The sequence below is a fragment of the Hippocampus guttulatus genome, chromosome 9 (assembly GCF_054856545.1).
Source record: "Hippocampus guttulatus isolate MCC_2025c chromosome 9, RoL_Hgut_1.0, whole genome shotgun sequence".
Classification (NCBI taxonomy): Eukaryota; Metazoa; Chordata; class Actinopteri; order Syngnathiformes; family Syngnathidae; genus Hippocampus; species Hippocampus guttulatus.
The window spans coordinates 9,227,990-9,241,594 of record NC_141269.1 but is presented as its reverse complement, the minus strand read 5'-3'; the positions used below and the strand labels follow the sequence as shown (position 1 = coordinate 9,241,594).

Genomic DNA, 13,605 nt, shown 5'->3' with positions numbered 1-13,605 from the left:
CACTCCCCCCGGGAATTTTACAAATACTCACACAGACGCAAACATTCACATGGTTCGCTCAAACACACATCATACAAATTGGCGTGATCATCTTTCAGAATCAGGTACTCTGCTTTGAGTACTGTCGGACAATTTGTAATACTTCATGAGGTATTTGGGATACTTTGGAACAAGGGCGAAGAGGGGCTTACACTTTAATAACAACACAAAAACAATCGGACCACCCTAGAGCATGGAAGTCCTGACTTCTTGTGGGTAATGCGGTCCTCGTCCACCACTGGCTGGTTCCTCTGCGGTGCCGTCTGGGATGTTTGACATGCTAATCACATGCTTTCCTTTGTGCTTTTTGATGTTTTGTGCCAGGGTCGCCGCTGCATCGTATTGCTCTGCTGCTCTAATTCTGTCAGTGATAGAAAAAAACAATGTTTGAAAAGAGAGTACTGTATCCAGTTTAAGTATCGGATATATGCAGTAGATGTAAACGTGTTGGAATATCCGCAAAAGCATTACTGGACGGTGGAGCATGAGATTTTCTTTTCCTCTAACAGTCATACCCCGGGCTTTCTCTGACCCATTCATGCAAGTCATCATGGCATCACATGTATGGCGCACTGAGTACCTTTTGGAGTGTATGACCTGACAAAACAGCTTGAAGGAAATCAGCTAAGAGGCCCATAAATGGGCCTCTGGAAGTTAAGAGGACAGCTGCGGGCATTCATGTTTAGAAACCATTGGGCGCTGAGAGGTGACCGGTATGAGGCTGAGTGACATCATACACACGCATACACATTACATACTGTTGAAGGTCCCTATTTCCTGCATGGAGTGTGTGGTCACTGTTGTCACCGCCCGTGGTCACCTCTGCTTCAACACACCCTTCCTCACATGAGCGTTGTTCAGCTGGGCCGCTGCAGATAAGTACATTTGAAAAATAATGATAACAAGATGTCCCCACAACGAAGGAATTTCACATTGAAAACTTTTTTTTTCAATGTATAGTTGTAATATGCAACTACAGAAGCCGGCCAACACTGCACTGAGTCACTGAGGTATTATTTAAGCTGTCAGAAAATACAACTACGGTATATTCTATTATTTTCTAATTAATAACAAAAGTCATATGACAACAAAATATATCAAATGGCCAAGATGTAACTGAGTAATTTAACGTGATTGTGAAAATAAGTACACTTATTAGAAGGAATATGGCATAAACGATACCTGTTTTTGTTATGACATTTAAAGATATAGATGATAATGACAACCGTCTCCAAAAGCAAGAACACCACAGCAATTGTCGCGCCGATCTTCCACGCTTCCAGGACCATTACCTTTATTTCTTAGCACATAAATTCATAGACATGAGAAAAGAAAACACAAGGTCAGTTTGTTTTTGCCACGCACAATCTACCTTTCAAAAGAATTTGCGAAAAGCGAATCAGGAATATCTTGATCATAAATATCATCGACTTCAATGAGATGGAAACAGTGGCTGGAACTCATTGTTTCATTGTTTAGTTGGGTCAAATAAGGCCAGCCCATGCACTGCTTAATCCAGTTGTTGTTATTCACCACTCTCCCTCCCCAAAAAAGTTATCACCCAAAAGCACCTAATGTATCTTCATTATAGAAGGATACAAATAAAAAAGCATTGGAAAATAACAACGCGATTCCTCACCCGGATCCTCAGCGGTGTCTTCAATCAGCTCTTCTCTTGCCTGAGGAGGAATTGCCAGGACATCTTTCACGAAATACTCAAGCGTCGGGTGGGCCACGTTGGGGTCAGCGGCCACGAGGTCATCAGTTGGGCAAAGGATCTCATTGAAAACATTCTCTGCAACCTCACTGAGTGCTGCACTCGGGTCGGCAGCACCCTGGTTGTCGGGCCTCTGCTCAATGTTGACTCCGGCATCATTTCCAGGCTCCGGGGCAGAGATCACTGTTGTTTCTAGAATGGGAAGTCGGTATGTGACACAGAAATGAAAATGAAGCTCAGAGGCCACGATTTGAGGTGTGTCAAGTGGACCTATGGAATGTAGGGATGCAGGGATATGTTTCGTGTTGGTCGACTTTGCTTTGCATGCCTCTAAAAGATGACTCATATCATTGGTACCTTTGCAGTGCCTACATCGTTATTGTCATCTCACACACCGATATCTTGTCAAGATCTTCTCAGTAGACATCTAGACAAAAAAAGTGCTACACAATACTTTCTGTTCAAGTCAGTTACAGTAAATGGATCAAGGTAATAGCTTAATCCGGAGCAGGCTCTGTGTTTTGTAACTCAAACCTGTGGGGAAAATGTATGTTTTCCATGCATCCATCATGTGCCTTCTGTTATTCTATTATATTGTTCAGTGTCACAGAAGGTGCTTGAGCATTTCCCGGGTGATTTGGAGCATACTAAACCCAGAAAGGGTTGACAATCAATTAAAGGCTGATTGTGATAAGAACAGCACAGCACGGAAGCTGCACATGAGCCACTGCACTTACAGTGGTCCTGAAAAATTGAGCGTAAATCATTGTTTGCTAGTAGGTGAGTAGATGTAACCAGTTCAGAACCACTCAATTAACAGTTAAAAGTGTCTCAATCAGGACTCATTGTCTCACCCGGGCCTTCTTTTCGGTCATTTGAAGTCTGTGATGTACCCTCTTCGACTCCAGCTTGTCGCTCATCCCCACCGTTGACCAACACTTCATATTCTTCGCTAATGTGTTGGTGACTTTCTCCATCTTTTGAATCCACTTCCACACCTACAAGCTCAATAGCTTCCACTTCTTCCTCAACATAACTTTCCTCGACATCATCTTGGCTTTGAGGGTCCTTGACTATGTAGTTCTCTTTGCTAACTGCTAGCTCTTCCACCACCTCGATGTCAGGATTATCAGATGGCAGTGCGATCACTCCACCGTCCACGTCACCTGCCGCAGCATCTTCCTCTATCTCCCCTACTGTGCCGATTTCTTCAGCCACAAGATTGAGCTCAGAGCCTGCACCAGTCTCCCGCACTGGCTCCCCACCAAAGTCTAGCGCTTGAACAATTGGAGTTGTTTTTGTTTGGACTCTACCATTTAACATTACAACATGCATGTTGCTGTCTTCTACCTTTTCATCGTCTAATGCTACATCTTTGCCCATCCCCTCGAAGGTTGTTTCCTCCACACCCTTCTGACTGACTTTGGCATCTACGGATTCAACAATCGCAGCCTCAACTTCAACAGTGTCTACCCCAACTGTGGTCTCTTCCATACTATCAGCAAGTGCTTCTCCTTCACTTTCCTTTGCTTCCTGCTTCTCTTCATGACCAGCATCTGTCCCTAGCACCATCCTTTCGGACACCTCGACTTGAGTGTCGTCTTCAACCCCCACCGCATCCTCCCCTGCCCCTTCTTGCACTGCCAGCTCATCCCATTTCCCTTCCACTTGTCCGAGAGCTGCTTCCACCACCCTCTCCAAAAGCTCCTTCAGGAACTCCTCAGCTGCGCCACCCTCAACCTTCTCAGAGGCCTCCTGTACTGCTTGTTGCACCTCTTCCAGGCTTGGTGGGGCGACGACTGACACAACCTCAGCTGGACTCCACCCAGGTTCACGGGGTGAGGTGTGTGTATCTTCAAGCGTGACCCTGGAAGACTGGGTTGAGGTAGTAATGCCTACAAACATTGAAAACAATTAGGTAAGATTTAGAGGAAGGGACAGATAGTGGTAAGGTCACAAGGAATGTAATGATAACGGGTTATTTTGTAAATGTTTTCGCAATTTCTTATCTAATCATTTTCCCAGTATTCAGTCCTTGGGAGCAGTAGTGGAAATCTCCAATGGCTTCGAGTTTGAGGACGAGCTGCAAACCAAACCTGTATTTCCTCCGTGAAATGCTGTAATGTATAACAGTACACTACTAGTGCGTGTAGAAAAAAAAATAAAAAATATGAAGTGCATGTCTTGTGATGTTGCTGAAAGGCCAACCCCAACCTACCGTCAGATGTTGTGCAGTTTTTTATGAACAAAACCACCAAGAATCCTTTTAAAAAGAAGTACTCCATGGGTTCCAGGAAAATATATTGTCAAGGAAAAAACACAATCCCAGTCGGGGTTTTTTTTATAAAAACCTCTTCACCGTCTCCCTTCTGGTTCCTTTTAAATGTCAAGTGTGTGCACACCACCACAAGACATGAACTGAATGTGTAGGCTCTTGACGCTTGGACAGTAAATTTGGTCTGGGCAGGCAGGGCAATGTTAGCAGGTGATGCTGAAATGAGGGTGGGTGAAAAAACGAGCAGCGCCATGTTAAATATTGCCGACTCGAACCTACAGGTGTCTTAGTGAGAGATGGTCATGAGCGGGTTTGGAGTAAGTAAAGTCTCACCTCATTGTTAAATGCATTCGGAACCTTGACATGGGCTGTGGTGAGGCCCTGGTGGCATGTCGCACACAGAGTGAACTGTGGCGGTGTAATTATAAGCGGGCTGTGAGTTTGTCAATGAGTGATGCTACCATGCCTTGACGGAGAAATCGTGAAAGTTTGTGGGGATATCATAAAAACATCAGACGTTTGTAATCAGTGAGTGAAAGTACCTCATCTCATTGGGCATTTTATGGACGCTTGTCTGTTTCCATCACATTCGACCAGTGTATTTTTTAGGAATAGAACTGTGACTTTGTATATTATACAAGGCAAAGGCTGATGCTCATGTTGCGTGGATGTCAAGCATGTACCTGTTTATTTTGCCAATGTTACTGTGGGAATAAACAGGAATCAGCGGTAGCTATTGGAATAATTGGTAACTCTTTGGAAATTCAATGTCCACCATGTGCATTGCCAGAGGCATCGAGAAATCTCCTGGATGGGTTTGAGAGGAGCAGATTATTTACTTTTAATTCCAGTTTAGCATCAAGGAGACTCCCTCGCTAAACACAGCATAAACTCCGACTGAAATGTTTGGATTTGCTTCAGCAGAAACATATGAAACTAATATGACAAGCAGATTTATTTAGAAACTAAAAGGGATTCAATACATACACAAACCTCACCATTTTTATCATTTTTTTTTTTAATTGATTTGTTGAATGCAATCCAAAAGTCAAATTTGATTACACCCTGGACTGGTTGTGGTGCTTCTGAAAGGGGCACTTAATGGACTTGATCATACTCCACTTGCAATACATTAATCTAAACCACCTTGCAAAAAGATCTTTCTGTACCAAGTTACTGGTCAAATCTCAGATTTAGGAATATTTTTTTCCCCATGAAAAAGAATTGAAATAAATCTGTGTCGTGGTCAAACTGTCACCATCCCAAATAACCTTTCATAATAATAATAATAATAATAATGTTTTTGTAATACTGTATTTAAAATTCTGAAGTTTGAAAATATCAACTGCTGTGAGCAGGAATAAAGATTTGTACTCACCATCTGCTGGTGAGTAGCAGACATGGTGATGAACATGCAAAGTGTATTTATTTATTTGTGTGTTTGTTTGTTTGTTTGTCTGTTTGTTTACATGTCGTTTTAGCCATATATTGTAGTAGCGAGCAGCTTCGAATTCAGATGTGTGCGTCGCTAGACAATGTCATGATTCCGTTTATGTAGAGATGAAATTTTGGTTTCATTTCCTCATGTGCTTTTCTCTTCCTCATTTGGTTTTGTGTCCACCTGTTGTCATCCGGGTCCCTCGCGTTAACCAATCAGCTCCCTCAACCAGCTGTGTCTTGCCCAGGTGTTCCTTGTTGTCTCGTCAGTTTGCTTGTTTCAGTTTCCTGGGTTGTGTCAGTCTTTGTTGGGTCTGCCATGGGTTTTCTATTAGTTTGTTACTTTGGTTTCCTGGTGTTTTCAGGATTTTGTTTGTTTTGGATTGAATTTTTCCAGTGTTTTGTTCATACTTCTGGTTCAGTCCACCCTGCTTCTCCTGCCTGCTTGCTTTTTTTGCATCCTCTACCATCACGCAACATGACAGCCAATGTTACAGCACCGGTAAGTAACATTTCCAGTTCTATCTATGGTCATCGTCACGTTTCATCCTCTGCTGTGCAATGACATTCTGCGTGACTTTATTGTCTTTTATTTTGCTTTTTTTTTTTTAATGGTAAATGTCATGAATTTATGTAGCGCTTTAGTCTCCAGAGCAAGTCAGGGTTCGATGATCTTGTGAAAAAAAATGTTTTTTTGAGAGGATAGCAAGTGATGATTCTTAGCAATGGCATAGGTTCTGTCCAGCACTTTGGCTTCAGTCATCATTGCCCTGTGATGTGTCCTTAGAAATTTGCTGGGGGTATTTTTTTCTAGAATCAGGTGATGCTAACCAAAGGCTCCATTGATTCTCATGTCAAAAGACCCGTGTGCTTTAAAAAAAAAAAAAAAAAAGCTTATGTCATGAAACGTGGGAGCTCCAACAGCCTGAGCATTTGTTTGGCGTTTCGCCCTTTCTTCTCACAGCTCTCTTTTGATGTGTTAACTCATTTTGTCTTCTCTGTGGTCTTGATGTAATTTCAGCAAAATTAGTCATGGGTGGGTGCTAAAAAAAAAAAAAAAAAAATGGAACCTTCTTCAACTTGAATGCTTGATTGAAATCAATGCCAAACCTTCTGAGACAAACAAGTGAGGCCATGAGGAAAAACTATATGTGAAACATTCATTCTTTGCAATTCCACCTTCAAATATGTTTTATAACCACTGATCCTTCTGGCTCTCTTTCATTCGTGACTGCCGAGGATTAGATGGGGAAGGTTAATACAGTCACATGAGCGCCACATTGTGCTTTGTGCTACCAGGCAGTAGCACTACATACAAAGCTTGTGACTGGGTTGGAGGCGCACGGGATTATCATAATGAAGCTTATTGTGCACATTCACATGCTTCACACACTTTAGCTTCATATCTCAACATGCACGAATGGTTGTGCACAGGCTTAAGATTGTTAACACACTTCCTGGGAGAGGTCATCGCAATGCAACTTTTGCTATGATATCATTGTCACATATAGCAAGTGATAATGATGCGGCATTTTGTGATAATTGAAAATAATACATGAAATGCATCATGATAGTGACTGAGTTTACATCATGGTTAAAATTTGACAAAATGAAAGTATTAATTTTGTTTAGTTATGTTGTTCTCTGGGCACCCCAGTGGTCAACTGGTCAGCGTGTCGGCCTCACAGTGCAGAGGTTGTGGGTTTGATTCCGGCTCCAGTCTTCCTGTGTGGCGTTTGCATGTTCTCCCCAGGCCTGCGTGGGTTTTCTCTGGGTACTCTGGTTTCCTTCACATTCCAAAAGCATTCATTAGAACAATCAAAATTGTCCCGAGGTGCGACTGTGAGTGTGAATGGTTGTCGATGTGTTCCCTGCGATTGGCTGGCAACCAGTTCAGGGTGTCCCCCGCCTACTGCCCGAAGACAGCTGGGATAGGCTGCAGCACCCGCCGCGACCCTCATGAGGATAAACGGATTAGAAAGTGGATGGATGTTGTTCTCTGTATGAAATGAATTCCACATCGTAATCATATGCTGCTGTTTTCTGTTCTTTTTTTCCACGAAAATGCCTTCATTTGTCAAGCAACCTATTGGGCAACATTAACATATGCATTTTGTTTTCAAAGTTATGGCAGTTATGATAGTCCTATGAACTTTGCTGAGCAACAATAAGAAATTGGAATTTAAAAATGGTGTGGATTATTCCTGTGCTATATCTTGCCAATATGGACTTGAGTGTCTGGTGGTCCATTTATTTCTTTTTCATAAGCCACAGGGTGATTTTAAAGTGTAATTTTATTCTTTTAAAAGGCACGCTTGCTCAAAGGCAGCTCACCAATTAAACTCGGGTGATTACATTACAAAACGGCAAAGTAATGTTTGCCCAAGTAAAACCGTGTACAGATTCTTTGAGTAAGCAACCTGTGGAGTAACAGGAAAACCATAGGAGTTGCTGTCTGTATTTCACATGTTACTGTTGGAATTTCAGACCTCCTCTCCATGAATGGAGCACATGATTGAGGTGTGTAACCAACACTCGGCATCGTCCATTACTAACGCGAGCAACTACAAACCTCACGACCTACAGGATACAGTACTTTGATGTTTCATTGGCATTAGAAAGACACCATCCAAAATGTTGAAATGTCATCTTTTTTTTTGTCATGATCTTGAGTGGTGCAAAAAGAGTTGTTTTGTGACAGTTTTTAACTCCACATAACCCATACAACAGGCTAATTTTATGATCATCAAAAAATGATAAACATGTGAATATAAATGGTTTTATTCATAGTATTTTCCAGTTGTGGCATGAAAATTAACTATTTATAGTCAGAGATGAATATTTATAATACGAGATGTATTTTGATTTAGAATGAGTCGATGTGTGTAAAATGTTATCGCTTCAGCTACAGCCTTGTAGCTATAACCAATCACTATCATAATATGAAATATGACCAACCATACTTTTTTTTCTTAATCACAGTGACCAAAACTTGGCCTGGCCACAAATGTCTCATAGTTTCATCCCAAAGTGGTTCTGCAACATTGCGCCAAATGTACAGGAGCTGCTGACATCAAAAGGAACATTATATGCAGTCTGGTGCAAATGGGAATAGAGTATGTGGAACAGTGGTCGCCGACTCCTGTCCTCCAGGGCCCCATTTCTGCATTTAAAAAAAAAAAAAAAGTTTCCCTCCTCCAATACGCCGGATTCAAATGATCAGGATTGTTATCAGATGTCGACAGCAGCCATGTCCAGCTCCCGCCCGAAAGGGCCGCTGTCCAGCGTGTTAACCCCCAAAGCAACGTGCCCTGGTGACCTGCTGACCAAGAGCACCTGCTCACATGATGAGGCCTACGCACGCCCTCGGGTGTTCCGTCCGCCTCATCTTCACAATTTTTAACTGTATCGATTCAACTCGCTGCCAGTGAACTGCGCAATGTAGAGAAACCACCCATAGACTTTCAGCCACACAGTCAGGAGTGGGTGATGGGTCACACAAAAGGCTACTTGGCTTTTTAGAAAATGGAACAAGGACTTAACAGGTGGGAGCGGGGAGGTGGGGGAGGGGCATGAGTGATTGGAATTTTGCGGTGGCTTAAATGATGGAATCCACTGAGGCCAAGCGGCTTTGGGTTAAGGTCATTATGAATGACACACCACCAGAGGGGGCTATCCCCTTGAAATTGGCAGTAGTGTTGACGCATTGCCTCATCTCGGTCACTGGGATCAGCAATTTGTGTAATGATCCAATGACCGTGAGCATTGGGTGACCACTTCAGCCTGCAGCAGTTAATGTAGATCAGAGCTTTATCACAACGGTAACATAAAGCACAACCGCAAAGCTCCCGCACCCCCCCCCCCCCAAAAAAAACGTATTCTGCACTTTTAGAGGACAAAAAAAAACCCTACTGCATTTACAATGTGACAGTGCAAGAAGTACTGATTTATCTCCTATTGTTTCTTTGCTTTCCATCGTTGGGTCAGTAGTTTGCCAATATTTTAATACAAATTTCTGGGCCATGTTTTTCGGGCCATAGTTAAAACTTACTCCCTTTTTGTTTTTTTTTTGTTTTTGCATACATGGAGATCTGAGACTTCCTGTTGTTGACGCAAACAACATCACCCACCAGTGCCAAGCAGGAGAAATAATGTATGCTCTCATTATTATTCCTATCTAGACTTTTAATTTATTCGGCCTTGGTGGGGAACAGCCTTTTCAAAGGAAAAATGGCATGTTGATAAGGCGTGAAAGTTAGGTCGCATTATTCAGTCCTCCCCTCATTTTCTCTCACCCATGAAAACATGAAGCCGTGGCCCAACTTGTGTGCATCACTCACACACTCCAAGCAAGCCTTGACAGTTTACAATTAATTAGAAAGAATTCAAATTTCGGGGCATGATTATGCTCCTGCAAAGGCTCTGTGATCAGTCGCTCAAAGCAGAGCTGTAAGCACAGAAACTTCAATCAGCTCACTGAACAACGAACTGCAGAATTAAACAAATGCAAAGGCATGCTGTCGTCGTGCAGGGATTGATTGGAGAGAGAAATACAAATACAGGGAGCATATTTGTCTGATAAACACACTCGTACTTTTTGGCAACATACAGAAGAGAACCCCCCTTTTTTTACATATGATGGAGAAGAAACAATACCTCTATGCCTTGTAAATGGAACAATTATATAAAGGCACTGTCGTGGATTACATAACATGTTTCAGGGTTATCAATATTTCATTTTCTATGCATTTGATGTGTCTGGTAATTGGATATATATGTTGAGTTCTCCCACATGGCGATTTAGACGGTGTGTGTGTGTGTGTATATATACCTGTATATGAGAGAGAAAAAGAGTAAACGTTGAATTTAAGAGCATGCATGTGCCATGTACTTCTGTATGTCAAGAGTGGAAGCTTTGCGGTACTTAAAAAAAAACTTCACAAAGAGATGGGCATGTAAAAGAGTTGTTGCGCTGTCTCTCAGGCGCCGACGGAGCTGAAAGTACTTTGATGAAGATCGAGAACATCGGCGGAAAAGAAGAGGAGGAGGAGCGCTAGTTTGGAATCCCTTAGTGGGGAAGCCTAATAAATGTTTCATGTCTCAGTGTAGTCGTGACATAGGATTTGTGTAAAAGTATCTTGACAAAAAAAAAATAAAAAATCTCAATGATGAAACTCGAAGAAAACCGTGATCATTGTGGAACTGAATGGCAAAATTCACAACAGGTACTTTATCCACGAATGGAGCAATACCTGCCATGGTTTAAAGAGAAGTGGTGTTTAGACAGCTGACATCATGAGACCAAGATGACAGTGACAGAAGGGAGCTGATATTGAAACGGTTGCCTTCATCGTGATGTTCACATTGGACATCATGAGATCAAGACTAAACCAAACAATTGATCAACAGTACCCCCGGCATCGTGAGGCTTCATACAGGATGTTGTCAAAGAGAAGTGGCCACTGTGCTTACGGTGTCACGGGACGTCATCGGCAGCTCACAACCGAGCTGCAAAGAAACCGAAAGAGCAACTTCAAGGCATAGAGGTGGATATTCTTGAATGCCAGAAAATAAACGCCTGTGAAGAATTTAGTTCTTCGGTTCCCTGTTACAAAAGCGCAACTACTGAAACAGTGAGCAGATGGACGATCGAATATCACATTTTTTTCCACATGTAAAGGTTATAATGCATCTTAGGCTCATCCTGACATTTCGCCCCAAGCCTAATAACATGTGTCGTGTACGCGCCTCTGTGTCACAACCAGACAACAAGGAGCCTTACAGATTGACTTCTGGCAGGCCACTTGGTGTATCCGGAAGCTGACCGATAGCCTGATCCAATTTTAGGAGGCGATTCCCACAGGAAACAATCCGTCACATCAACAGCATGCCCGGACGTTGTACCGATTGCATACAGGAACGTGAAGGCCATACACAGCAGTGAGGAAATGAGACTGTGATCTAACTTTTCCACTGATTATGATTTTAAAGCCAGTCAAGAATTTGGGCTTACATTGATCATTCTTATATTCTTTAGTTCTTATCAACACTATGTTATCAAGTAAGATATAGAACTGGAGTATTTTTGTCAATATCAGCTGACTGAGGTGACCTGCATGGTCTGCCTAGTGGTTAACAGGTCTGTCTCACAGACAGTTATGAGGTTAAGTGTTTGAATTTTGTCTTCGGTGTTCCCGGGCAACCAGTGGATATAGTCCGCCTGTCACCCATAGTCAGTTGGGATTGGCTCCAGCTCATTCGCTCTTCTAATGAGGATGAGCACTTTGGACCATTCCATCGCTAGTAGGGAAACCTTTTCATGTCATTTGACCAAGGCAGAGTGATTGAGAGAGCCAGTTAATGGCTTGCTTTATTCGCTACTGCTATAGTCTGAATATGTGAAGTGTCAGTCAAAAAGAAGAATATACTGAGGTAGACAGGACTTCGAAGGCAGACGGAAAGCCGGACGTAATTTACATTTCAACGGGTCAGTTGATTTAAAAATAGACATGGTGGAAATTGCGACATCCATCCATCCATCTTCTAATGTGCTTATCCTCATGAGGGTCGCGGGCATGCTGAAGCCTATCCCAGCTGTCTTCGGGCAGTTGGCTGGGTACACCCTGAATTGGTTCCCAGCCAATCACAGGGCAAACACACATTGGCAAACAAACATTTGCGCTCACAATCACACTTAGGAACAATCAAGAGCAGTGGTACCGAACCCAACTAGTTCATATGCACATTCACCGAACCCTTCATTACTGAAGAATAAAAACCTGATTCAAGAAATGCTGCTCATTCGGACATATAGTTAATCAAAAATGATGTATGTGTAGTTGATGACCTCATTCATTGAATTTTCTGTTGCTCAGATAAAAGGCGCAGATGGGCTCTTTCAACTGTGAAATGGACAGCATGATGTTAACTAGCAGGCGAGCCATTATGTGGTGCAAAATTATTCAAAGACAAGCCAACCAAACCTTTTTAATCCTGTTGGAAAAAGTACTCCACAAAGCCACTGATGAACGTTTGATTCCTAGTCTCTCCCTTTAGGAGAAACTACTGTACCACCAGACAGTCTTGTGATTTTTTTTTTTTTAATGTACAAGAACTATTTATTACATCAATTCAATCGAACCCCCTCGCTCACAGGTTCTGCTGTATTAATTTTGACTTTTTTAATGGAGACAAGCCTTAATGGAGACTTCTTTTTTCTTACTTTTTCTTTTTTGATTGATATAAAAATGATCTATTTATATATAAACACATAACACGGGGTAGAACTAGTTAAGTTTTTTACTTTTACTCCTACTCCCTTGAACATAATAATTGTGTTGAATGATGACTGATTCTCTTTCCTTTTTACTATTTTACTTACCTTACTTGCTGTCAAATTATCACTGTATATGTTTTATGTTTAATAAACAAACGAAAAAATCTTTTGAGATATATCTGGCAATACAACCCTTAATATATCAAGTTTTGTCATTGTTTCAGGTCAGTGTTAGCCATTCACTTTTCTGCCCCCCATCCTGGCTCCTATTATTGGCACACATTCTGAAAGGGTCTTCCGCGAACGGACGACTGGAGTGTTCCTTTGATTTAAGAAAAGTGTAGTTTCTATTTCCGGCCATGTTAAGGCGCTGTTGAGTTTCATTGCAATGCTCCCAGAGGATTTGATGCCTGCCAAAGACAAAAAGAGAAGCTGAGATGACAAAGGAGGAAGTGGGGATGAACCAGCAACAGGGAAGAAAGGTGGGGAGGAGGAAGGAGCGAAAATAAAGAGTCTGACTTGTACCTTCACAAACCATTACATCACCTCCTCTTGGTAGAATACTCCTCTCGGGCATACGTCAGTGGGAAAGACACCGATGCATCGTTTAGAAAAGCAACACTTTCATGCGCGCTTCAACAAACGCGGTCCTCCAAGCTTTGAGCTTTGTGTGAACTATACAACACGTTTGTCGGCTCTCATCAGTCTTGGACGATATGACATCGCAGTTCACACTCGTGTCAAGCATGAAGGAGAATGCTGAGAGGCACAATGCTCCTCATAGCAACTGTAGACAGCTTTACTGCTCATCAAACTAACAACACCTTTGCCCCTCTGATGCTGATGTGTCTGCTTACCTGC

At 42.3% G+C, this 13,605-nt stretch overlaps 2 protein-coding genes across 2 annotated transcripts in view; one reads left to right on the top strand and one right to left on the bottom strand.

Annotated features, from left to right (window-relative positions):
* Nucleotides 1-721: 721 nt before the first annotated feature.
* LOC147200217 (uncharacterized) lies at nucleotides 722-3,661 on the bottom strand. The gene is made up of 4 exons (XM_086120954.1): nucleotides 2,611-3,661; nucleotides 1,679-1,948; nucleotides 1,222-1,339; nucleotides 722-908 (listed from the first exon to the last, which is right to left on the bottom strand). The coding sequence occupies exons 1-4, from the start codon at nucleotides 3,659-3,661 to the stop codon at nucleotides 722-724; spliced, it is 1,626 nt and encodes a 541-aa protein (XP_085977080.1).
* A 2,106-nt stretch (nucleotides 3,662-5,767) lies between these two features.
* Nucleotides 5,768-13,605, top strand: part of LOC147200216 (receptor-type tyrosine-protein phosphatase delta-like) — a 190,527-nt gene continuing 182,689 nt past the window's right edge. The window contains exon 1 of the mRNA XM_086119019.1: nucleotides 5,768-5,970. The gene's annotated coding sequence lies outside the window, so the exon portion shown is untranslated. The remainder of the gene's footprint in view (nucleotides 5,971-13,605) is intronic.